Source organism: Colias philodice, chromosome 19 (assembly GCF_061535455.1).
Source record: "Colias philodice isolate Cphi_HAF_F1 chromosome 19, ilColPhil1 Martin Lab GWU primary, whole genome shotgun sequence".
Lineage (NCBI taxonomy): Eukaryota > Metazoa > Arthropoda > Insecta > Lepidoptera > Pieridae > Colias > Colias philodice.
Window position 1 is genome coordinate 4,729,549 of NC_143104.1, and position 26,108 is coordinate 4,755,656.

Genomic DNA, 26,108 nt, shown 5'->3' on the forward strand with positions numbered 1-26,108 from the left:
ACACGATTCAATTCAACTTTACATACAAATAAAAATGGTGGTTCAATTTCTATTATATATTTTATTTTAGGGAGATAAATAAATGTTGTGCATACGTGTTTAACGGGTGTTGTAAATTGTTTCATGTGATCTCCTAAATTTGAATAAGATAAAGGTGCGATTACGTGGTGCCTAACTGAGAGTAGTGTATGACAAATAACAGGTTGTTGCAGAGACCGAAAGCTTTTCTATTTGATATAAATAGTGCTGTTGTTTATATGTGTCATTTATAAAATATAATTTGAAATAGTTTTAGTGAAAATAGTTTTTCGAAAAACGGAAGATTCACATATAACTGGTATTTATCATAAGAAGCAACCTGGATATATTCCATACATTCAGCATGTGACCCACATCTGCGATTTCTCTTCGTATTACTTGGCTTATAAATCCATTTAAACATTGTAAACATTAATTTCCATTCAACTAGTTTATCAATAAGCGTGATTGACGACCACACTCGGATATGACATTTTGCGAGATTGTTACGGTTGACTACAAACTGCAGATCTCGAACTGTATTATTTAATTCATAATTCACATTAGCCACAAAGGGACTCGGCAAGACTTATTTCCAAGATTTTCCGGAGAAGAAATGAAGTTATTTATGAAAAATACAAATGTATCTAAATTGCTCGGAATACGAAACTGATATTAGAATAAAAAAACATCTGGACGCGGAAACGTTATACCAATCAAGTAACACAAAATGAGATGAACACATCTGTACACAAATTTAATTTGATGAAGAATATACAATGAAGCAGGATGGCTCATACTGAGAATCACAGATATATTGTGCAGGTCAGTCCTATTTCTATACTATAACATCATTTATTAATAAAAATCTTCTACAGCTAATGTCCTATATCCTATGTTTTGCATGTTAAGAGATATTAGACCGTTTATTTGTAATAATTATGTTATCAGTATAGTTTGTGAATAAATTATTTACATGTAAATGAACTTTTACTGATAGAACTATTTAAATTGACCTTTGTACATATTATCACTGTTTCTAAATTATAAAGGAAAGTGTTAAATTATATATGTATACAAGTTATAATGAAGGTTATTATTAAAAATATAATTATTTAAAATATTTGTTTTATATTGTTCTTTTAGAAGACATTCCATTTAACCTCTTTCATATAGGTAATTGAGTTCATGGTTGTTAATGTGTTATTATTTTACATTTTATAAGGAAGAAATTAAAATAACACTCGTATTATAAGACCAAAATAATATTAGTCAAAGTTCCTCATAACAAGTACCTATGCAATTCTCAATTAACCGTAATCATTATGATAATTAACACAAAATTAAGATTTTATAACACATTGATTGGCCGTCTATGAAAAAGCACGCATCCTACTTCATTTCATAAGCATAATGCATAGATTTCTAAAAGATTTATTTAGTTGTTACTGTGCTTGTATATTGATATTTTGTATTGTCTGTTGTACATTATTCTATTTTTGTACAAGTTCCTATGAGTATTAAAAGGTAAATTAAATCACACTACACTTTATAAGGGATATGATAAAATTAATTAATGTTATTGACATAATATAAAGGAATTCCATTGCTCCTGTTTTATTTCCACATGGCACTAGTTTTTATACATTTTAATACCTATACTATAAATGTGAAGCCTAAAGAGGAGAGCCTTCCTAAAGAGATTGTCACTTATAAGGCATTTTTAAGTTTATTGTTCTCAACAGACTGTTGTTGATAAGTGTTGGAATGTTTGTATTTTGTACAATGACAGACTTGTTATGCCATCCAAACTCCATCTAAATTGTGACCACATATCCCAATATGATATTTTAAAAATAAATTGTATGAATCCTATTAATATTATAAATGCAAAAGTTTGTGAGAATTAATGTGTCTCTTCTCATGAAAAACTATTGGTTTTCATGAGAAGAGATACAATTATTTTTCAAGAGATTTCAATGATACTTTACAGTAAAGTAGGTATATTTTTTCATTCCATTTCCCCTTCCTTCCAGCAGAAGGGACCTTTGTACTAAGTAGTTTTTAATTTCAATTAAGTAGGTTATAGACATCAAAATAACACATGAGATATGGAAATACTTGATTTTCCCCATGGATTTGTCTGTGGGTGAAACCCCACAGCAATGCTAGTTTTTGATATTTTTACAAAATAAAAGAACTTAAAAAATACCATTATATGTTTACTCATATATTTACAATTTGGATTTTCAATTTTAATATAGTTTTGAGATAAAAAAATCAAATAATAAAAGCCACATATTTTGTCAATTCATTTTTGAACTATCTTATAGGCTTATCTTATTGCACGCCTCATAAGCGAAGCGTTGAGGTGGGAACTACTGTCACTTCGCGCAAAACATCTGATTTTTCAAACTTAAAATGTCTTTATGTATCATACATTGCACTTGTAAGATAATACATACACACACATTTTAAGAAAAAACACTATTTTTAACATTCATGATATTTTTGATGTCATTTTTGTTATTTAAACTAGTTAAAAAACAGTTTAAAAAAGTTCTGTCTTGGACGTCCGTGTGTCTGTATGTGCGGAGGATTTTCTTGTTAACATGATAGCGACCGAAATACTTTACTAATCGAGTCTTTTTTTTTCTTTTACGCTTGAGTATGCTCAGGAATAGAACCCTTTCATTTTTCAGGGTCTGATTCGATGTGGTTTAATTGTTATTAAATAAACAAAAATAATAATTAATAAATAATTATTAAAAAAAAATTATGAGGCGTGCACTTTTGGATGTTCCAAATTATTTATATCTATTATGTACTTGAATATGCTAACATTGATTAACAACAGCAAATTTATTGCCCTATTCTCAGGTGTTTGTAGGAGCGTTATCTGCTCAATATGAGGCCCTCTCAGTGGAAGCTTCAAAGCAAACAAGCTCTGAAGAAATTGTTTGTTGTATAGCTGATAAACTCAATTTAAATGATGGAGCGGGAGGGCCTTATGAACTTGCAGAGGTATGTTGTGCTTTAATTATGTTATATTTAGAAGATAAGATATTTGTTATATCAAGAATAATTTAAAAATTATCAGATTATTATTTTTTCAATTTGATAATATGATTGCAAGAATTGCCTTTTATTGTTTTTTCAAATGATAACAAAATTTTATGATTATAGGATTTTTATTTTTCGTTTGTTATATTGCAAGAAATAACAATAAGTCGCAACTCTCAATTCTCTTACCATTTAAAGTATACACTATTTCATTACCATAAATTATGGGATTTATTTCTATGATTAACTAGCGGTCCGCCCCGGCTTCGCCCGTGGTACTTACGTTTTCTCTACATAAAAACCATCCTCGTACTTCAAGGAATATAATAAAAAAAGAATTATCGAAATCGGTTCAGCCGTTCTCGAGTTATGTGCTTACCAACACATTTTGCGATTCATTTTTATATATAAGAAGATATCTCTGTCAGCTTGGGATATTCATATCCTCAATATTTCCAACTAATAACATATGATTATTACTAAAATCAATCAACATAAAATTTACCATTATATAAACATTGTATGCTACATAATAATGATTACTGTATGCATCATATGTTCATTCAGCACAAACTCGAAGGATATTAATACACAATAAAAAATGTAATCACTTCAGTTGTAGTATGACCACAGTTACGAGACATTAGATTAGTCACAGATGATATTTATCATTCATTACTTTTTGCGTCAACATCACTTACCACGTATTCTGAGATTGCACCGACTTCCTAACGGTGTCTCATGTAATACGCAATTATCAGTTAGACAAAGTTCATCCTGAAATCCATTGTTATGATAGTAAATTTGTTTTTCGCACCGAAGTGAATCGAGCACGCTGTGATGCTAAACTTCTGTGGAATTCATAACTTTGGAATCCGCGAATGTGACTAACGCGTTTCCACTGTGTATTTAAAACTAAAATTATCTTTCGAGATATGTACTTTCAAACAAAATCATTTTAGTTTACTCTCGCCTACACCCGCCATACTTCTGTTTGATGGATGGATCATTTATTTATTAAAATGATTTCTAGTATGTAGTCTATTTATTGTTTGGTAACATTGGGTCGAGGTCTGGCCAAAAATAGACACTCTCCTTAATTGAACTGAAACAATCAAACATGTAATTTATTAAAATGTACCTATCTATAAATGAGTAGTCAGGTTGATTCACATGTTATTACAATCCTACAATTTACAAATTGTCTACGTATTGTTACGATCATAGTCCCTTATTTGGACAGCATTAATATGTATAACACTTGTCTAATCAGTAGTCTTAACGCGAGGACGTTGCAAAAACGTATGGGCCCTCTTCTCAATAGGAATGGCATCGGCCGTCATTGTAGATGTTTATTCATAATCGCTGCAATGGCGGCAAACATCGGCGATCATTTTGTTGGGCCAACACTGCCCATCGTGAAGAGGACCCATAACATGTACAATGTACATAGTCAATATCGTTACAAGCAAAAGCGTTGACCGTTCAGGTGGTGGGCGACGTGGTCAGCGGCGAGTGCAAGGAGCGGCGGCTCGGGCCCAACGAGTCGCCCGTCGCCGTCATGATGCTGTGGCCCAATAATAACTCTGGACAGTATTATAGGTGAGTGACGACTGAAAGTATAGGTTTAAAGGTCATTTTTTGAGACGAGTTTCATTGTGTTTGAGACGAGTTGAGAACTTCCCTCCCTTTTTCGAAGTCGGTAAAAAAGACACTAGACTCGTAGAGTGTTTCTTGCCAGCTGAGAATGATTTGCGAACCAGTGGTTACAGACTGTCTTTAAGGATTATGACGAATCTAAGTATAGTTGAATATGTTTTGAGTTTGATGGATCGCTAGGAAATTGAGTTTTTGGCACAGCGAATTCAATCAAAATAATCGTTTAAAGATTTTACGACGATCTTACTCTTAATTTTTTTATTAATTTACGTTATACACACAAACAACGAAGAAAAATGTCAAATCTACTTAACTTGATAATTCAATTAATATTTAATTTACACTTCTTAGGTAACTGGTAAGTCTATACGTTCGAAAATCTGTTATATGTTTTCGAAGTATCTTAAGACGATGTTTAACACGCAACAATATGTAACTGAAGCCTTTTAGGTAATTTGGTCTCTAATCGCTGTAGGATTATCTAACATATTATCATTTTCTACATCTAACATTATCTATAAAATTAGAATCGCTATTTCTCACTTTTCTCATTAAAAAGATGAAGTGTTTGTACTTTGTATATAATGTTATTTTAATATAAAATCTTGATAATTGTATATTTTACGTATTTAAATTAATTCGCGCCGTTAATGAATATGACGCATACTAGTATTAATCTTTTAAACCTTCAAGGTTTTTACATATAAAAAATTGGTTCTCATTGGTTTCATTAAGTATATAATTTTTACAATATGTAATCTAGGTATTCGTTTGTTAATTTAACATAATTTGGGGAAGAGTTAAAAAAATTATACATTTGGCTGACTAATCTGACAGTAAAAATGCATTATATTAGACGTATCTATTATTATCTATCCAGTAAAAGTATCTGGAAAGTGATTAATGCCCCAGTTCGACAAACTGTCCGTCACCGAGGATTTGTATTATATTATGATAAGAAAAAAATATATTGTCAGCAAGAGCAGGGAAATACATATTTTCATTGTAAAATAAAAATAAAAATGTTCTAACAGTGTCGTTTAAATAACTGAAGTTTTAATACACAATATAATAATTATTAATTATGCATTAGGTATCGAGCGACTTCCTGCTAGCAAGTACTGCTACTGGTATTTATTTAATTATATAGATTAAGGTTGCATACGTTATACCTACCTAAAAAGAAATAATGCTCTGGTAGTATCGCATAGAATAGAACGACTTATTTTTATTTTTAACAACCTAAATAATCCTCTTCTAGGCTAAGATAGGTGCACGAAAATTAAGCAAAATTTGCGTCCAAAACGACGGAATATTTTGTATGTACGTCATTGCGCTAACAATAAAATATTGATGAAAATCATTCAGGTGAGAAGGAATGGAAGTCAGCTTTACGATGATATTTATTTCAGTATTCTAAGAAAACAAACGAAACTGCCCGCTGACTGACACCGCCTCCGCATTGACTAATATGTAAACCTATAAATTTTCCGAAACAATGATTATTATACAATAAATAACTAGGGCATCAGCTTTTGTATATTAAACTTCTTACAAAAGTGACACGCTCTTTTAACTGGACTATCAGTCTACTTATCAAAAAAACCTATTACTGTACTTCCTTCCGAAAACGAATCGCTCGATTAGTCATTCTACATGTTTCTGTACTGAAATTGACTTAATTCGTGTCCGACGAGTCGATTGGCATTTAATACGCTTACTGTACTACGTATATTTTTCCTGGACAATTTAATTAGTATGAACAAGTTTTCAACATAATTATCGTGGTATTCACAACGTAGGTTTAACCTTGCGAATGTAGGTATTTATTTACATTCAATATGTAAGCAGTTCTTAACACAAAAGTATCAAGTATTATGAGGTGTTGCTTATAGTATCGGTCACGCTCGCCAATCATTGTTATATCTTTTATATCCGACCCAATATCCGATAAACAAACTCGTTACACGCTGAAATAAATTACATATTCGCTTATTACAATAGAAGGTAACGAAGGAATACAGAATGCAAGATATGCAAGCTGCGTCACTAAAACGAAAACTTAGATATGTACGTAAATTGTCCGGTCTGTTATTTTATAGATATTCAATCTACACTAAAGTCTATATAATATTGAAACGTTTAATTGTTAATTAAATCATTAAAAACGGCTGATATGAATTTGGTGAATAGATAACCTGCTTGTTATTGTACAAAATCAAAATATATTCAATACTTTGTCAACGTTTTTAATTTAATAATTAATAGTTTAACTAAGAACATTAATAGTATGTTTATGCAATGTGGTAGTGCTCTCGATATCTACCGGTTCATTAAATTATCCTGTCATTGAATAACTATTTGCAGACGACGGAGGTCTTTATAATGTTTTTACAATGATTCATGTAATGATTTACGTACCTATGTAACAATAATTATGGTAGTATGGCCTTAAATGAACAGAGACAATACAATAAGAATGCGTGCAGTAGAGATGGTCAATGCTAATGATTTCCCGCAAATGCATATGTTAGTAGAGTGTTTTCGGAACTTTGATTTAAATGAAGGGCTTACGACAGTGGCTGGGATATTGTTGGTGAGCGTGAGTCACCCTTCCTGCCGGCGCAGTATGATAACAACCATCCTGCCAATCAAACTCAAACTAAAAATCGACGCTGGCAGTAAACATGAGCTCTACAATTATTATCTTATTACTGTAACAAATTAATATGACGCAAAAGTAAACATTTTTGTAAACTATTTTATATTATACAAACATAACTCAATTTATGTAACAAGTTTATTTTTGCCAGGTTTTATCTACGAGAGAAGATACCGGATGAACCATGGATGGAAAACTTCTCAGTAGACCCACAACTAATAAAGGATTACTTCCAAAGGTTCCTGTATCAGCCGAAAGACCGAGAGTACCCTGATCTTTGTCAGCTACCGGAGTTAAATGAACAGACCCTGTTAGACAACTTGAGAGCGAGGTTCGGCGCTGGTTATATCTATACATATGTTGGGTCGATATTGATAGCCCTCAACCCTTTCAAGTTCTATCCAATATACAATCCAAAATATGTGAAGCTATATCAGAACAAGAGGATAGGTTCCAGTCTTCCGCCGCACATATTCGCCGTCGCTGACGCTGCGTACCACTGTATGTTACGCGAAAGAACAAACCAATGTATAGTGATAAGTGGTGAAAGTGGTTCCGGTAAAACTGAGAGTACAAATTTCCTCCTGCATCATTTAACTGCACTGAGTCAAAAAGGGTCTCACGGTAGTGGTGTCGAACAAACGATACTGAGCGCGGGGCCAGTCCTAGAAGCGTTTGGAAATGCCAAAACCGCACACAATAACAATTCGAGTCGATTCGGGAAATTCATACAGGTCAACTACAAGGAAAATGGAATGGTGCACGGTGCTGTCGTCCAGAAATATCTTCTCGAAAAATCTAGAATATGCAGTCAAGGTCGGAACGAAAGGAACTATCATGTGTTCTATTATTTATTGGCTGGTGCATCGGAGCAGGAGAAGGAGCAGTTGCATTTGTTGAGTGTTGATAAATATAACTATTTGTCAAAGACTGGTTGTAGTGTAGTGCCTGGTGTGGATGAACAGTATGAGTTCTCGAGGTTAAAACAGTCCATGGATATGGTGGGGTTCACTATGGATAAGCAGCGAAGGCTATTCGCTGTTTTGTCTGCTGTTTTACTTTTAGGTGAGTTTATTTATTGCCTAGTAATGTTTTGATTAATATTTTATCATATTATAACTTTAATCAGTCATATCTGTCGTAAAAATCTGAAGTTTTTTTTTAATTTATTTAAAATTATCTGTATGCATATTTTTAAGACCAATAAACATAATATGTATGCTATGCAAATACATATGGTGTTATTAACTGTACTGTATTTGAAAAAGTTTCAAAGTATTTATTCCCCTCACAAGTTTTAGGCAAGAGCAAACATTAAACAAATTTTAAAAAACTTCATAAATTGCTTTGGATTCAAAGTGATCTTACTAGACGTGTATTGAATAAATTATAAGCTTCTTAAGAATATTTTTATATTAGCAGAAGGTTCCATAAATAATAAAAATCCTTATTCTAAACTAACAACAAACATAATAAAAATGCATATAAATAGCAGGCTTCAATTTCCTTCAGACCAAACCTGGAAGTGAAATGCGTAGGGTTTCGCGCGAAACTATTGCCGGTTTATCGTAATAGGAAAAGGAATGTTGTGAGTGTGAATCGAACAGCCACATTTTTTGCTCTTTCTTTTATAAATAGATATAAAATTAGGTCTAGAGGAAACGTGTATCATATAGATATTAAAAGTGTTATTGTAGCATTACATTATATGTAATATGTTGTTGTTTTACAAACAATCCTTACTATACTTAATTATAAATCCGAAAGTAACTCTGTCCGAAAGTATGTCTGTTACTCAATCACGCCTTTACTACTGAACCAATTTGCATGAAATTTGGTATAGAGATATTTTGATACCCGAGAAAGGACATAGGCTACTTTTTACCCCGGGAAATAGGATAGGTTTTATCCCGGAAATCCCACGGGAACTATGCGGGTTTTTCTTTGACTGCGCAGGCGAAGCTGCGTGTGGAAAGCTAGTATGTTATATGGCGTATATTCTTCAAACAATTTGACAAGATAAATCTATATAACTGAAGTGGGTACTTATAAACAGCTTAAATACTGAAGTAAATTACTCTGATAATGTCGATATTGATAACATAGAGTAAGCTCTGCATTAAATGTTTGTATCAACATGACATGAAAGTAGAATAGTGATTTGAAGAACAATATTATATTAATGTTCTCTATATTATCATAAACATTCTCTAAAAAATTATATTCTATTCTCAGTTTTGATCTCCATCGTATTGAGTGATACTTTTCCGTTCATAAATTTTCAATGTTTAGACCGTAAGCTGCTAAATATAAACATGTGTTTTGCTCATTTTTAACAAGTATATTACGAATGCTATATGTCGAATGCCATCTAAAACAACTAACAAGACAAATTTTGCAATTAATTTATCTAACGTCTCAGTATTGAAATCACCACAATTGTTCTATTTTTATTTTTCATAGAACACAAGAATGAATCATAAAGACTAAATAAAGTAATCCTTTTATAACTTTTACACATGATAGCACAGTGCGCGACTCGGATGGGTGTAAGGTTTCAGTATTATAGCAGTAGGTCATAATGTCAAATCCTATTCTATTTACACAATATAATGTTATATCACGCAATAATCCTTTATAACAAATGATAATGTAAGTAATTCGTACAAATTGGAGAATAACTTCAATTCCTGTTACTTACAATTATAATATTGAGTTATATGTTTTTTCTTGAAAATTGAACAAGTAACAATCTAAGCAATTATCTTTTTATGTCGAAAAATTATTTCGGTGTTAGATAGCCCATTGATCAAGGAAGGCATAGGCTATATTATATTATCACGCTAAGACCAACAGGAGCGCAGGGTGAAACCGCGGAGTGCAGCTAGTAAATGATAAAATTGTATGACATGACCTTTGTTACGTTCTTATTGTATTAATATCAAAAAGAACAATTTATTACTTAACTAAAAAACTGACATAAATTTCAGGTAATGTGGAGTTCCAGCCACAACGCAAATCATACCATCACGACGAAGCCGTCGGTGTCCGCAACCCGGAGGTGGTGTCATTAATATCATCCCTACTTCGGGTTAAACAGGAAACTTTATTGGCAGCGCTCACGTCAAAACGAGCGAGGGCCTCTGGTGAAACTCTAGTTATCAATTATAGGTAATGTATTATTAAAAAAAAAAAACTTCTATAGAGAACAAAATGATAATGTATTCTAATGAATCCAAGTTTTCGTTCAATACTTGAATATTGTGGTAGTTTACATAAAAGCTTAATGTCCGGGTGCGAAAATTAAATTCAATAAGGCTGATGTTTGCATATTATCGACAGAATAAACTGACTAATAATTTGGTAAAATTACAAAATTTATGTGAAAATGCTATTCTATAACATTTTATTGTATATTTAATTTTTATTCAAATTTCCTTTTTACCATATTCCAGAATGCCAGAAGCGATAGCGACCCGTGATGCGATGGCCAAGTGTCTGTACGGCGCTCTGTTCGATTGGATCGTGATGCAAGTCAACCACGCGTTGTTGTCCAAAAAGGACACGCTTAGGGAACATCAGGGACATAGTATAGGTTAGTTTCTTGTTTATTCATAATGTATTTGTTTGATGATTTATTTAAAAGTTAAAGGTGAAATATTACTCTTGTAAAGAATTATTTTTTTAGTGCAGTACATAAATAATGAATGATAGATATACAATATACATACATTTCGTTGAATCATTTTATCAATATTGATTAACAATTTCCAGGCGTCCTCGACATATTCGGCTTCGAGGACTTCGGTCCGAACAACAGTTTCGAGCAGTTGTGCATCAACTACGCGAACGAGCACCTGCAGTACTATTTCAACCAGCACGTGTTCAAGTACGAGCAGGAGGAGTACAGGCGGGAGGGGATACGGTGGACGGATATCGGCTTCTCGGATAATACGGGCTGCTTGCAACTGATTGAGGGGAAGCCGGGCGGCTTGTTGTGCCTGCTGGACGACCAGTGCAAGTGAGTGTAATGATCATAAGTTATTTCTTTGTTCGTACTTCGAATATGTAATGTGCTAATATATGGCACGGTGTAGTTTTATTTAAGAGCCTAAATTTAAATTATAAGTAAAGCTACAAACATAAAATAATTTACCAATAAGTATACATTGCATTAAGGTTAAAAATAATTTTTTGGAAAACTGTTTTCTATCATATTATGTTTCGTATTTATAAATGATATCATTTCTCTAGTTTTCCATGGGCAACAAATGAGACGTTACTCCAAAAGTTCAACTCTGTACATGAAGACAATCCGTTCTATGAGAAGCCAACGCGGAGAGAACCAGCTTTTGTTGTGAAACATTATGCGGGCCGAGTTAAATATCAGGTACCTATTTTCTCTACTCACATTGTCTATTATCATAAATAACACCACCCTAAAAAATCACACATTTATATGTTTTAATGAATATACAAACATGTATGCCTAAATTACTTCTTCAAAAATTAAAGGATAATTTATTTTATTTTCTATTTAAGGCGACGGCGATGAGGGAAAAGAACTTAGATCTGATGAGACAAGACATTGTGAGTGTGCTGAAGAATTCCTCGCTCGCGTTTGTTCGAGAGTTGGTCGGTGTCGACCCGGTGGCTGTTTTCCGATGGGCCATTGTTAGAGCTTTCTTTAGGTATGACTTTTTATCAATTCTAGTCATAATTCAATAACAAAACTATATAAACTTAAATATTCGTAGAAAAATCTGTGATGAGAAATGATCTTACATCTACGCTTTAACAGTTAATCTAAGTGTCGGGCACTGTAATCTCGATAAATATTGTATGTTTCTCTTTCTTTCTTATTGTATGACATGTATTATGCGATAGTACTATATTTTCCTTAAACACAATATTATGTCACATAAAGTTCTGCTCAGATTTTATATAACAGTTATGACCTACTTTTTATTCCAGGGGTTATTTTGCATTCATGGAAGCTGGTAGACGACATCGGGTTAACAGAGTAGATGGTGCTTCGAGAGTTCCAAGGGCTTCCATACAAGCTGCCAATGATAGTATTGTCAGGTGAGAACTATTTGAATATTATTTGTCATGCAATTGCATATCGAAAGTGATAATTGCTTTGAACAAGTGTTAAAAACTAATTTTCCCGAATTCTATTAATGTCGAAGGCATGTAAGAATTAAGACTCGGAATAGCCCATTTTTATCATTTGCATTTTTAACTGTTATTATTATTACCTTTGTAATCCTAAAAAGAATTTCATTGCTCTTTCTTTCAATGTATCAAATTTATTCTTTGAAATTTTTTCGTAAATAGACAATAGCTTAGATATAACAAATGTGAGTTTATAGATAACTTTTTGATAAATTCCCCTATTTTTTTACTGTTTATGAGTAGACTCAAAATGATAGTTAAATGTTTGTTTTTTTTTTGTTATTGTAATTGGAGGGTTATTCCGGTTCTTTCTTAAATTTTGATCTGAAGATTTGTCATGAAAAGTGTTACGTTAGGTCTAAATGTAAGCTTTCGCTAATAAAGTTATGTGACGTAATGATATGTCTTGTTGCTCAGCCAACTGGTGACAGTATCGTCAATCAATCTCGCAATCAACAGAATTGCGTAAGTCACCGTTTATGGCATGCTTTTAATTCTATGTGCACTTCTCGCATAGATGTCGTTTTTATATCGTACACGGCTGTGATTAGATGTCTTTTGTAGCGTTCGTAGCCCTCTAGTGACCAAATTTTACTTTGTTAGTAATATTTCGACATCCACTTAGATAGTTATCTGTTTTTAATGTTTCTTTAGCTTTGTGACCTGTCATAGTGGACTGACTTTGTCGATTCTAACTTTATTTTATTCCTTCCCATCGACCTAAACACAGCCTAACTTCATCCATACACTATTATTCATTTCGGTTACATTTTTACTCTCACGTGGCACGTCAACGACGCATGTCAATTCACGATCACTTTATTATTTTTTTGCGTTATTAATACGTTATTTCGATCGGGGGGTTAGAACGCCGCAAAGGGCGGCGACGAAAGTTCGAGAAACCGGCCGCGCGGCGGAGCGGAGTCGGGGGGAGGTTAGCGGGGGCGGGGCGCGGGGGGCCAACAAACCGGCTAAAAATTATAGGACGGCGGAGACGCGCACCCGCCGCCTCGACCGCGACCTGGACGACGCGGACGTGCTGCAGCGCGCCAGCCAGATCGTCATGTACGTGCGCCGGGATGCGACACTCCTGTCCTTGTCTCTCACACTTCACTGTCCTTTTCATTCATCAAACAAATACGCTTCGCTTTACGACGCCCGCCCGGTTTCGACCAGTGTTCACGTAAACCGCCCGGGCGTGCCAAAGGAATTAGAAATTCCATTGCACATTTTTTTTCTTTCGAGCTTTAATGCAAATGATTTGTAATTTTGTTTGACGCTATTAATATTTTATTGTTTGATGAATTTTGTATAATCTTGGGTTTCTTTTGGTTTTAAGGTGTTTTGGATTTTTCATTTTACGTGTGGTGTTGTTTTGGGTTTCTGTTTTGGCTAATAAATAATTTTATAAACTTTGTGGTACTTTATTTTTTGTTATTGTCACTAAAAGCTATAATTTGTTACGGGTAAAAGGTTATACAGCATGAGGGGTCGTTTTGGGATCGGTTGAGTGATATTATTCGAGTAAATATTAAACAATTTCACGGTTTAACAGGAAAAATAAGTCATTCAGGCCTAGAGAGCGGGCTAAGAAAGGTTTAAAGAATCTACAAAGTGTAAAAACATTGGCGGGTCGAACTGCGGCTGCAGGGAAACGGAAACAGCCATTGACTGTTGCGGCGCAGTTTCAACATTCACTTGCTGCTCTTATGGAAACTTTGAACCAGGCAAACCCTTTCTTTATAAGGTACTTTATAGTATACATTCATTATTTTAACTAGCGTAAATAGATGTTATTTTCTTGTTAAATTAATATTTAAATCAATTGCAGATGTATAAAATCAAACAGCGACAAAGTGCCAAACGTATTCGACGAAGAGACCGTACAGAGGCAACTGCGTTACACGGGCATGCTCGAAACAGTGCGTATACGACAAGCGGGATATAACGTGCGGCTCACGTACGAGGAGTTCATACAATTATATAGGATATTGTTGCCAAAGGGATTGCTAAGTTCCCAGTCGGATGTACGACACTTTCTGGCTACACTCAATTTGGATAGGGATAATTATCAGCTTGGTGAGTTTTGTTTCTAGTTCAATGTCAATAAAGTTTTCGATCGTATTGTTAAGAAAATAAAGTTCATTTTTGAAGTATGTTACTTTATGGGTATAATTATTATGGTTGAACTCATAATATATTCAGTTAAAACGAGTTACGTATGATGCATTTTTTCAGCCAAGAAGATCTCTAATTTTCTCCAAAATAAGACAATAGATTTAGATAATAGATTTTCTTGCCTAATTAAGTCTTAAATATTTTTAAGTAAAATGTATTTAACCTTTAGGTGCGACAAAAATATTCATGCGTGAAAGCGAACAAACGAAACTAGAATACCGTTTACATCAGCAAATAATGGCGTCGATAATCACGATACAGCGGTGGTTCCGCGCTCTGCTCGAGAGGAGACGCTTTCTTGCTTTACGACGTGCTTCTTTCACTATACAGAGTTATTGCAGGTGCGTAATTCATTTACTAATAAGTGTATTGTAAGTAATAAGGGCATATCATTTTATTTAGCGTACTGTCATCTTTACCACTCGATACTCGATAGTAAAGTAAATAGTGCCAAACTAGCTTCGTAATGCGTAAACTATAATGACTTATACAAAACATTTCAAATTGTATAAAAAATATGAAATATGATACTAACAATATCATATTCTTCTTTTACTCTATAGGCAGTGGTTAGCAAGTCGGCACGAAGCGGCTACAACATTACAAGCGTGGTTCCGAGGCACTCGAGTGCGGAGATGGTACACCAAGTTCCGAGACTCCGTTATTTTATTCCAAGCGGCGGCAAAAGGATTCCTACTTCGAAGAACATTACCTGAACTCAGAAGACGAATACCACCAGCAAAACACAAGCCTGAGGTAGGTAGAGTAAATATTCAAGGCATGGTATTAAGTGAAAAAATGTTTCTATGTCTATGCACGTCTATCCAATAAAAAATCGTTGTGATTAATTGATTGAAATTTTTGGAAAGTTTTAACATTGTGAATAAAAAGTCTTAATCCTGAACAAACTCTTAATTTTTCACGATATTTCGCAGTTTTGTGGTCCTATAATCAAACGACAATAACAAAAGATATCCCTTTTCCAAATTAATAATTGTTGAAAAAAATACTAAACAATCGTTTAAATGTTAGCGTTAGTGGTGTTAAACAAAAATGAGCCGTATACAAAGTGTCGTAGAGCACACAATCGGTCACGTTGCACGTTGTTGTCTTCAGCTCGACATGGCGACGCTCGCTCCGGATACAGACGGTTTCAAGAACAGGCAGCCGAGCATTGAACAACTTAAAAACATCATTGATATACAGCTGTGAGTGTTAATTTAAGGAATAATTAGACAATTAAAAAATATAAAATATTTTTTACAGAAACCCCTCTCTTTACACTTATAATTAAGCAGATATTAAGGACTTATCTTTCATCAGAACTGTTCATATAGATTTGACAATAACGTCTCATTTCCTTGCTTTTTCAACCCATCTTTTATTTAGAAGTAAAAAGATATAAGAAAAGCATTCATTCAGCTTCAGAAGAAAATAAGACATCATTTGATATCTATTATTTCATCTTGAAAATGAACTGGTATAAATTAAATTTTTGAAAATTTAAAGACATGTGTATTTTGACCAAGAACTTTTCTCTAAAATTTGTAGCAATATGCTGATACAAGAAGAAGCAGAAAAGACAAGACAGTTACGCGCCACACAATCTCTTCCACTCGTGAGGTAAATAATTATTTTCCTAAAGCATTATAAAACACTCAAAACATTGTAGTCAATAATGTTTTTGTTTTATTACAGCTTGGAGAAAAAACGAGATAATTCAACGACTGAAAGTTCGAACGCGCAATCGTATCACAAAAGAAAAATATCGAAAACACAAAATATCACCGAGATACCGTTGAAACAAGCCAGTCAAAAGTATGTTTAGTACTTGTCTTCTGTTTCTTTTCTTATCTATTTACTGAAATCTTTTCTATTTTAAACTGTGTTCCGGTACTAAGTTTTTAAGCATGTTTAAAGGCTTTTTTGTTATTATTTTCTTCCAATGCTTGGTTTTTACATATAACTTTAACTTGTCTCGGTTTGATTTTTTTGTATTCTATTCTTTTTTTTTACCACTCTAACGTAAAAATATTATTGCAGTCTAATAAACAAAGAGTCGAACGAATCAACGGACGAGCCGTGGAGCGTGAACACGAGCAAGTACCCGGCGGGCAAGGTGGCCTGGCCGAACAAGATCACCGCGGAGGATCTCGCCAATGAACTGCTTTGGTTACGGATCGATCAGAACTATCTCATGGCTGAGAAGAATAAGGTATGGGCGGTTTACCTTTTTTTGTATTTTTTGCAAATTTAATATAAAAAATTGTTATCGGAAATAGAGTTTTTAGTTTTAATATTTTTTCTTCTTGTCTTCATTGGTTAATGTGTTTATTGTTAATGTGCCCTGTTATGATCTCTGCAGTCACAAGTGTATTGTTAAGATAATTCTATTCAACTACGAACCAAATTTTAATTGAAATGGCTTTTTTAATATGGAAGGCTAGGGTTTTTTAATAATAGGTCTCGTTTTACATGGTTCGTATATCGAAATAAGAAATATTATTTTTCTTTGTTATAAGATGCGAGAAAGAGAACTAGCAGAATCGATAGCGAGTAGTAGTGAAGACTATCTTCGACAAGTGGGCGATTGGAGCCCCGCAAACAGCACTGAAAGCAATACAACCTCAAGGTTAGTACCTTATTTCAATAAAAAAAGTTGTTTTTATACGATTTCGAATCGGCCAATACGATTTTTCCAAATTTGCATTTTGCATCCATTTTTTCATTTCATATATCAATTAAACCATACTTCTATTTGCTAAGAATTGTCTTGCTACTCTTAAAATAAGAGAAAAATCACAAAAATATCATAACTTCTGAATTACGAAAAACATAATAGGGAGGCATATTACACATACATGGGCTTAAATAGTGTGCTCAACTTTTGAGCCACCGCTTGACATTTTTTTTCTGAAACATCCTGTATAATCTCCAAACACGTACCAGACGCACGTCGCCGCAAGTGTACCACCGCAGCCTGTCGAGCACGACGCTGGAGCCGGCCCGCGCGCTGCACAGCCTGCCGCCCGTGCGACGCGACCCGCGGGACACACGTGACACGCGTGACTCGAGCAGCAAGGAGCGCCACGAGGCCGTGCTGGATAACTGTGAGTACATACAGGGTCCTGCACAGCATGCCGCCCGTGCGACGTGACCCGCGGGACACACGTGACACGCGTGACTCGAGCAGCAAGGAGCGCCACGAGGCCGTGCTGGATAACTGTGAGTACATACAGGGTCCTGCACAGCATGCCACCCGTGCGACGCGACTCCGGTGCCAAGGAGCGGCACGAGGCGGTGCTGGATAGCTGTGAGTGTATACAGGGTGCTGTGCCGACACGCACCTGCAGTATGCCGCCCGTGCGTGCGTACAGGATGCTGCGCAAGTGCGCAGTGTATCGCTGCAACCTATCGAGCACGACGCTGGAGCCGACTATGACGGACTTAAACTCCCTGTTAAATATTTTTATACTTTGTCTAAATATTAACCAGCATTAAATAGGCAATTCGATGGAGTCATTGGGAAATTGTGCGCGTTGATACCTTTCCGTAATTATTTTTTATTCGCATAGATAAAATGGCAAAACCGATATGTGAATTTAGATATTATTCAAATAAAATTATCAAATGCAAGATCATAAAGGTTTCTGCTTTTTTTTTGTTTGTTTGTTCAATTCAATAGGCACCTCTTAATGGTTTTGTTTACGTAATTGTATAATTGTACTGCCTCAAATCGTTAAGTAATTGAATTATTATAGTGTCGTATGAGATTTCATCTGCAAAATTAGAATTCAGGCTCAGATTCAATTACATGACAAATTTTTAATCCTTCTTCAGATGCCTTTATGCAATCAGTATTTGTATAATATGTTACTTTAACAATAAAAGTCCTGCAGCATCAGCTTACTAAATGCTACGAAAATAAATCTACTCGAAAGTTAGAATACTCTTCTTAGGCAAATTATTTATTTATTTATTTATTTAACACTTTATTAGTTGTACAATCAGGAAAACTTAAAATTACTTTTTCAAACTTGACTCGGGAACAAGTTTTAAATTTATAAAGCATTTGAATGTCATTAAACCAAAAATATCAAATTCAACAAAAAAAAGTTTTAAATTACATATATACACTTCCTAGAAGCATCTCAACACTTAATAAACAACACAAATAAAAACAAATACCTTTAATTAGTCTATGTAAGAGATTACCGTTATTTCATCCTTAATGTGTTTGTTTTGAATATCTTGTTTATTTCATGTGCGATATTGGTTTGTTAATCACTAGTCAGTTAACAGGCAGCGCTCAGAATGTGCGCTTAATCAATAGTTGTGCGTTAAACATGTCATTTTCGTCAGTTTTTCTTGAGAATACAAGTGGCTCAGATAGAAAAGAAAAGTGTTTCGTGGTTTTGTTCTGGATTAGCGTAACGTTGTTACTGATGGGTTATCATATTATATTCGTTAAATTAGCGTTTTATTATTATGGTGAGTTTTTAAATTCGTGTGTTTAAGTTTATTAACGCTCATTATTCGATTGTATTTGTCTTTCCCATATAAAATTACTTAGTTTATTTAATTTTACTGCTTTTATGTAAACAATAGCATTCCACCCAAGAAAAACTGAATATATTTCATACGTTGTAGTTTTATTTTATAATATTTAGTGCAGTAAATATAGAGTGCAACGTTTCGAGGTAGTGTTTCGTCTTAATCTAAGATAGAAATACAGCATTTATGTTGCTGTAATGCACACTAAACGTTCCAAAATGTACACTTGTTTCTTTAAAATTACTTATACATTTGTATAATGTTCTAATAATAAAAGTGGTTACAATAATAAACCCTACTACATCGCCCCATTTATACAATTTATCCCTTGTCCCCGTAGCGTGCGCGTCGCTAGTGCAAGCGGTGGAAGCGCCCGCTCCGCCCGCCCGCACGGCCCGCCGCGAGCCGCGCCGCGCGCAGGACAAGCTCGACCGTGCGGAGCGCAACCCTGATACATTGCCCGTTGCTATTGTTGCTGATAAACGGTATGTCGTTTTTTTTTACTATCAAATATTTTTTTGGAAAAAGATTACCTGTTTAACTTGAAAAAATGGATAAAATAAATACATTACCTGTGTAGAAATTAATTAATTACTCGAAATTTTTTCCTATACAAAACCATGTTGTAACACTGTGAAAAGATTTGATTTTAACGTTCGTGATCGTCAATAATCAAACGAACCTTCAAGTGAAAAATTCCATTCTTCAATGTCCGTTATACGCAAAATGCGTAGCAAGATCAAGTCGTACTTTTTGTCAGTATAATATATTGCCTCGATTTTTGCGAGTTACAACCTCTATCTTATTCTCTCCTTTAGGAATTATAATGTTTATATTTTTTCTAACAGGTTGCCAACACCAAAGTTGGGTGCGGGCGAGCCGCTGCGACGCCGAAACTCGGACCCGGCGCCGGAGCCCCGTGTAGCTGACTACATAGGACACACCGCCAACGGGCTCTTTGGGATTGCGGGACATCGGTATGCTATGCTTTTTGTTATTTTATGGGAAATTTGTGAGTGTTTTTTTAATAGGGTGTTTTTTAATAGATGGGAAGGTAATTATCGCATTACAGTGCTACATTTTCTAATATTGTAACAGTGATGACATTACTTCTAAATGTTTCCATCAGAATACAATTGTATTATTAGAAATATTACACATCTAAATTTCTTCACACATTTGCAAATTATTATTCATAATATCTTATCACATAATAATAATAATTTCCCGGGAAATTTCCACATTATCACACTTGTATAAAAGGTTAATATTTTATCCCAGATTTCGCAAAGGAACAAGATTCGCAAAAGACGACAAATGCGTATACTGCCATCAAGCGATCGACGCTTTCGTTACGCAAGGACAAAGATGCATCGACTGCAAACAACTATACCACACTAAATGTATACAGAATAAGGGTGTTATTACCATGCCCTGTCCCAGTCCTGTGTCCATAGCGACGAGAGGAAGGCATAAAAACAGAAAACGTGTGCTACTTAAAGAGTCTCCGTATAATATGTTAATGGATCAGTCGAAGGTTAGCTCCAACTTCAGTTTAACTGGAACGTCGGAGTTCATGGACAGAACGGATAAAATTATATCAGACGCTACGGAGTTGCAGGCCATGCAGAATTTCATTACTAAGAAAATATATCTCATGGAGTCGTCAGAAAATGCGAACTCTAAGCAATCTGAGGTAAGACAAATTTTATTTTCGTCGTAATAATGATAGATCGAAAAAGTCTTTGGTTTTATATCTCTGATGTAGCTACCGTATTTAATTATCATCTGTTTTCAGGTTGACAGGGTTTTCAAGCACGCATTAAGAGAGTTCAAAGACAATTTAGTGGCTACATACAGCGTTGTAGAAACCCGAGGTTCCGCACTCAAATACAAAGATCTAATTGGTAATTTCCTACATGTAATGGAAACGGTCTGTGCGAGAGAAGGTTCTACGTTATCTATTACTATGGGAGTGAATGCATTTAGAGGTTTCATGGATGAATTCATGAGCCAACACGAAACGGATAAGGCTAGGACAAAACGGAAAAAGGATAAGAAACGAAAGGTAAGTTGATTTCCGTTATATCTGCCTAGATAATGTAGAATAAAATAAATAAATTCAAAAAGTTATAAATTAATAAATGGACTATTGGAGATTGTAATCTGCTCGAGATACGCTTTTTTACTAATCTAGAGAACCAGCTGTATGTAGGTTCTTGTTTTTCCTAATTACATAGTAGGCAATAAAGAGAACAGTTTACAAAACATTCAGCTTTAACTACCTCTATTGGATATATTATATAATATATAAGTATGTATTTTATAACTCCCTCCCGCAATGCGTAGTATTTTGATAATAGCAAGCCCTCTATACAAAACTATGAGCTTTTACCACCCCTATTAGATTTCCACACACGTATTCCAAAGCTTTAAACTAAAACTAATCGCTTACACACACGCACCTAACTCTTTATATCACGAACACACACGTGCATGCGCAACTCATTCCCGCGGTCAGCTCTCGCTCCGGTTGCAGGTGGACGAGCCGATCCAGTACATGGGCCACACGTTCATACTGTCCATGATCAACATACCCACCGAGTGCGAGATATGCAAGACGTTCTTCATGTGGCCGATTGAACGCTCCCTCATATGTCAGACGTGCAAGCTCGCGTCGCACAAGAAGTGCTTTATGAAGGTATGGTGTTCGTAGAATGAGTGTTATGTAACATGTTGTTGAAACTAGTAGTAAACTCTGAATAGTAGAATTATATTTTTAGTATTATATTTCACAAAAATATAGATTTTTGCTTAGATGACAATAAGACCGATTGCTTTGCTCTTCTGATGTCAGATTTTATTCATAATTGGGTGTAGAATAAAGAGATTTTATTTTATTTTCAAGCTTATAAACCAGACTATATAACCTGAATAATAGAGTAATTCTATTCCTATCATTTGATTGGTTGATTTTATATAATTTTTCTAAATAGAACACTCTATATTTATATTTTGTTTACTCATGGTATTTAAACATAAAATATTTGTATATAACGTCAGGTGTCGACGCGTTGTCGCGCGGACATAGTGTCGCCGGCGGCCATCGTGGGCGCTGTGGACGCGGGCGGACGGGAACAGCTCGGCCTCATGCGGGGGAAGGTAAATACTATATCAATTTTTTTTAGGTAAAATATGAAAAAAGTCCTAAAAAGTATATTTAGTCTTATCTTCTTCTTATCCTTAAAAGTATATTATGATATAAAAATGATTATAAATAATTTTATCATGTAATTAGAATAATAATTATTAGGATATCTATTTTTCTTTTAATTTAAGTCACTTCAAAACAATTGCTATATTTGTTATATTGTGTTTTTTAAATCTCCTTATAGGCTAAATTATTTAAGTATTAAAATAAATAAATATTATAAATTCCAGGTGTTTGGCGTGCCATTATCCGAGTTACCTACAGACGTGGGTAACATTCCTAGAGTTATCGATAGACTCATCACATCCATAGAAATGGTCGGGCTCTACACGGAAGGACTCTACAGAAAGAGTGGACTCAGTTCTAAGGTATTTTCATGAACTAAAATTATGGCACAATAAAATTTGTTTCGACTTTATGATACTGCTTTAGCGCTCAGGCGAAATTTTGATAAGATATGAACGTTATTAATACCAACATGATAATTATGCTTTATTACTTTTATCTTTTTTATAAAAGTTTTATAAATGCGCATTTAAGCCCGATACACGATTTTTAACATTATACTTTTAGTGATTACGATTTATGTTATTTTGGCTTAACTAAACGCCGACGTTGGAAAGTTGAACATACAAATTTATCAATTTACTATATGTTCGCAATTACTCCTGTACCAATGCTAGCTTAAACCTTTTGGGCTTTGGCCCGGTTAAATCGATATCTCTCTATCACGATAACGGGTTTCTCCAACGTAAGTTACACACATACACGCATACACATGCACGCACGCACACAAACAAAACAGTGACAAATCACCTATATACTGACACAAGCATTTTATTTGCTTACTATGATTGTTCCAATCACAAAAGAGTTTAAGTCCTAATCACAGAATATATAATAGTAGCTAAACGCTACAGAAAGGACACTCTCCTCCTCCCGCCAAAATTAAACAGTTACCTCATCCCGCACGATCACGCAATAAGTGGCCCGCATTTTTCTGAAAGGACGATACGCATTGAAGATTGACAATATTAATCAAATTGACTTAAAGTAATTTTATTATTTTGGATTTGTGATTATCGTTTTTTTAGAAAATGGTTAGATATTGTGCTGATTACGGATATGTACATATTTCATCAGAAAAACGCGAATTTTTTTTACGCTAGTCTCAAATGTGTTTGCGTTTGCGTTAACACACACATTTGCAGTCTCAACAGTGTGACTGTCAAAACGATAATTTTGTATGGAGTGTCCGGAGTGTGACCTAATGTAAAGAAACAAAGAAATAATTAGAATTATTAAATGTGTCTGTATGTGCAGGTGCGCGAGCTGCGGCGGCTGCTGGACGAGCAGCCGGAGGAGGGCGTGGCGCGCATCGAGTCGTACGCGGTGCACGTGCGCGCCTCCGTGCTCAAGAGCCTGTTCCGCGAGCTGCCCGAGCCGCTGCTCACCTTCGACCTGTACGACGACCTCATACTCGCCGCGCAGATCTCCGACCAGCAGGTACGTGGAGACTTTTAATACATGTATCATTTCACATGTCATGCGTCAAAAGTCATACAATTATATTAATTTTTTTTTATAAAAAAAACGGGATTGAAATTCTATTTGTCTCTCGTTCACTTAATATTTCCGTTTATAGTCACACATATGGTCAAAAAACACTTTGACAGCTGAGCGATGTCTATTTTTTATTGAATCGAGTAGTAACTGTATGTACAAAAAAATATACGTACGTATACACGTACGTATATTTTTTTGATTATATTATGTACATACGTACATACGTTTTTTTAATTAACAATGAATGATCTGTTTATATTTATTTACAGGAACGTGTATCAAGCATATTCGCCATACTCAAAAAACTACCAAAAATCAATTATGATGTCGTAGAAAGGCTAATATTCCACCTCGCGCGAGTTGCCCTCCGAGAAGAACATAACAGGTTCGTAAGAAACTACAAAAAATAATTTGTTTTATCAGTCAAGAATCACCAGTTTTTTGTCGGTTATTAAAAAAGCTTTTGTAATTTATTTAAATATTAAAAAGAGAAATTTATGGTAGCTATAATAAATCTACCATAAAAGCAGTTGATTTGTATTATTTTTTTTTACAATTTATTTCAATATATTTATTTTATTGTGTTCATCACTAAAATGTGATTGTTTACGCAGGATGGGTCCAAACGCATTGGCAATAGTGTTCGCGCCGTGCATCCTGCGCACGCACAAGGTGCAGCCGGCGCAGGACTCGCTGCACGACATCGCCCGACAGACCGCCTGCCTCGAGGCGATACTCATCGATAAGATCAAAAACGTATGTCAATTTGTATTGTTTTTGAAATCTGTTTCGTTTGTAATGTTATTCTATTCGTTATTTTATTATTGAGCTGATTATAGCCACCCGGAACCTTTTTTTTTATAGTGGGGAAATCTGCCACCCGGAACCTACTCCGAATTGCCTCGCTCACTACATCGACTTCTAGCAAACACTGGACCGCCTTTATCGGGCGCCCTATACGCGCGGCTCGCATTATTGCCATGTGTTGCGCGGCGTCCACCCATAGACCTTTTGTTGTTAACGAGTGAACACCACGCAACGAGGCGGTGCAGGGTGGGTGCCGGGAGGCTCTGATGATCTGTGTAGTGTACATTTTTGATAGAGCAGAAATTAAAAATGATCTTAGGTTGTTAAGCGTAAATTTTGAAAGTGAAGAAATAAAATTAGATGACGCTATTAACATGTTGTAAAACGTGTTTGTGCGTGCAGACGCGCGGCACGCTGGCGGACATCGCGACGCTGGACAAGGCGTGCGTGACGGCGAGCGGGCGCCTGCGTGAGCTGCGGGGACAGGCGCTGGCGCCGCGCGAGGAGCAGATCCTCGAGGGGCACATACACGAGATGGAGAAGGAGAAGGCCACGCTCACCTCCAACCTGCTGGCGCTCTACCGGTGAGTGTGTGTGTGTGTGTGTGTGTTGACAATTGGGGAAAAAAAAATTGTATCAAAATCTATTCAGTTTGTATTCCAGCATCATGATTGACCAACGCGCATACTAAAATATATTCTGTCAATTCTACGATTTGGAATATGAATATTGACCATATTAACCGAAAACTTATATTTATGCTTTATTTCGACATCTAATAAATATATAATTCCCCAGAACAACATCAGACGACGACCTGCTGTCCACTACAGACCACGACGGTGAATTCGGCAGTACGGACGACCTCAGCACGGGCGCGTCCTCACTGCGCTCCCAACGCTTACTGCATCGACAGCTGTCCTCCGATGATCCTATTATGGTCTAAATATAAAAAATAGGGTCTATGACCCGATAGTTTCGGTCTATGAGTTAAAACCAAGAGATTAGGGCCTATAACCCGACAGTCTCAGTCTAAAACTCAACCTATATGGTCTAAAGTCTAAACCCTCAAGGTGTAACATTAATTGTATTGGTTTCAGAAGTTTTTGTTAGCCCGATTTGGTGTTTTAGGGTTTTTTGTTACTGGTTCGAAAGACTATAGTAAATTTTAATTGCTTTACCGACTGGGAATTATATCATTCATTAGTCATT

General features: G+C 35.1%; 1 protein-coding gene across 1 annotated transcript; it reads left to right on the forward strand.

The window, feature by feature from the left end:
* On the forward strand, positions 1–26,087 carry LOC149479914 (unconventional myosin-IXa-like). Its single transcript, XM_089707136.1, has 34 exons — positions 1–843; positions 2,899–3,042; positions 4,571–4,683; positions 7,554–8,467; positions 10,393–10,573; positions 10,858–10,997; positions 11,177–11,423; positions 11,657–11,792; positions 11,945–12,093; positions 12,377–12,487; positions 12,998–13,045; positions 13,448–13,645; positions 14,136–14,327; positions 14,412–14,659; positions 14,928–15,099; positions 15,322–15,514; positions 15,875–15,966; positions 16,310–16,381; positions 16,457–16,576; positions 16,802–16,973; positions 17,281–17,390; positions 17,708–17,868; positions 19,653–19,797; positions 20,161–20,289; positions 20,594–21,008; positions 21,111–21,380; positions 21,852–22,013; positions 22,376–22,474; positions 22,754–22,891; positions 23,847–24,029; positions 24,359–24,474; positions 24,704–24,845; positions 25,299–25,480; positions 25,695–26,087. Exons 1-34 carry the CDS (start codon positions 808–810, stop codon positions 25,840–25,842), a joined length of 6,078 nt encoding a protein of 2,025 aa, XP_089563262.1. The 5' UTR covers positions 1–807; the 3' UTR covers positions 25,843–26,087.
* Positions 26,088–26,108: the final 21 nt, after the last annotated feature.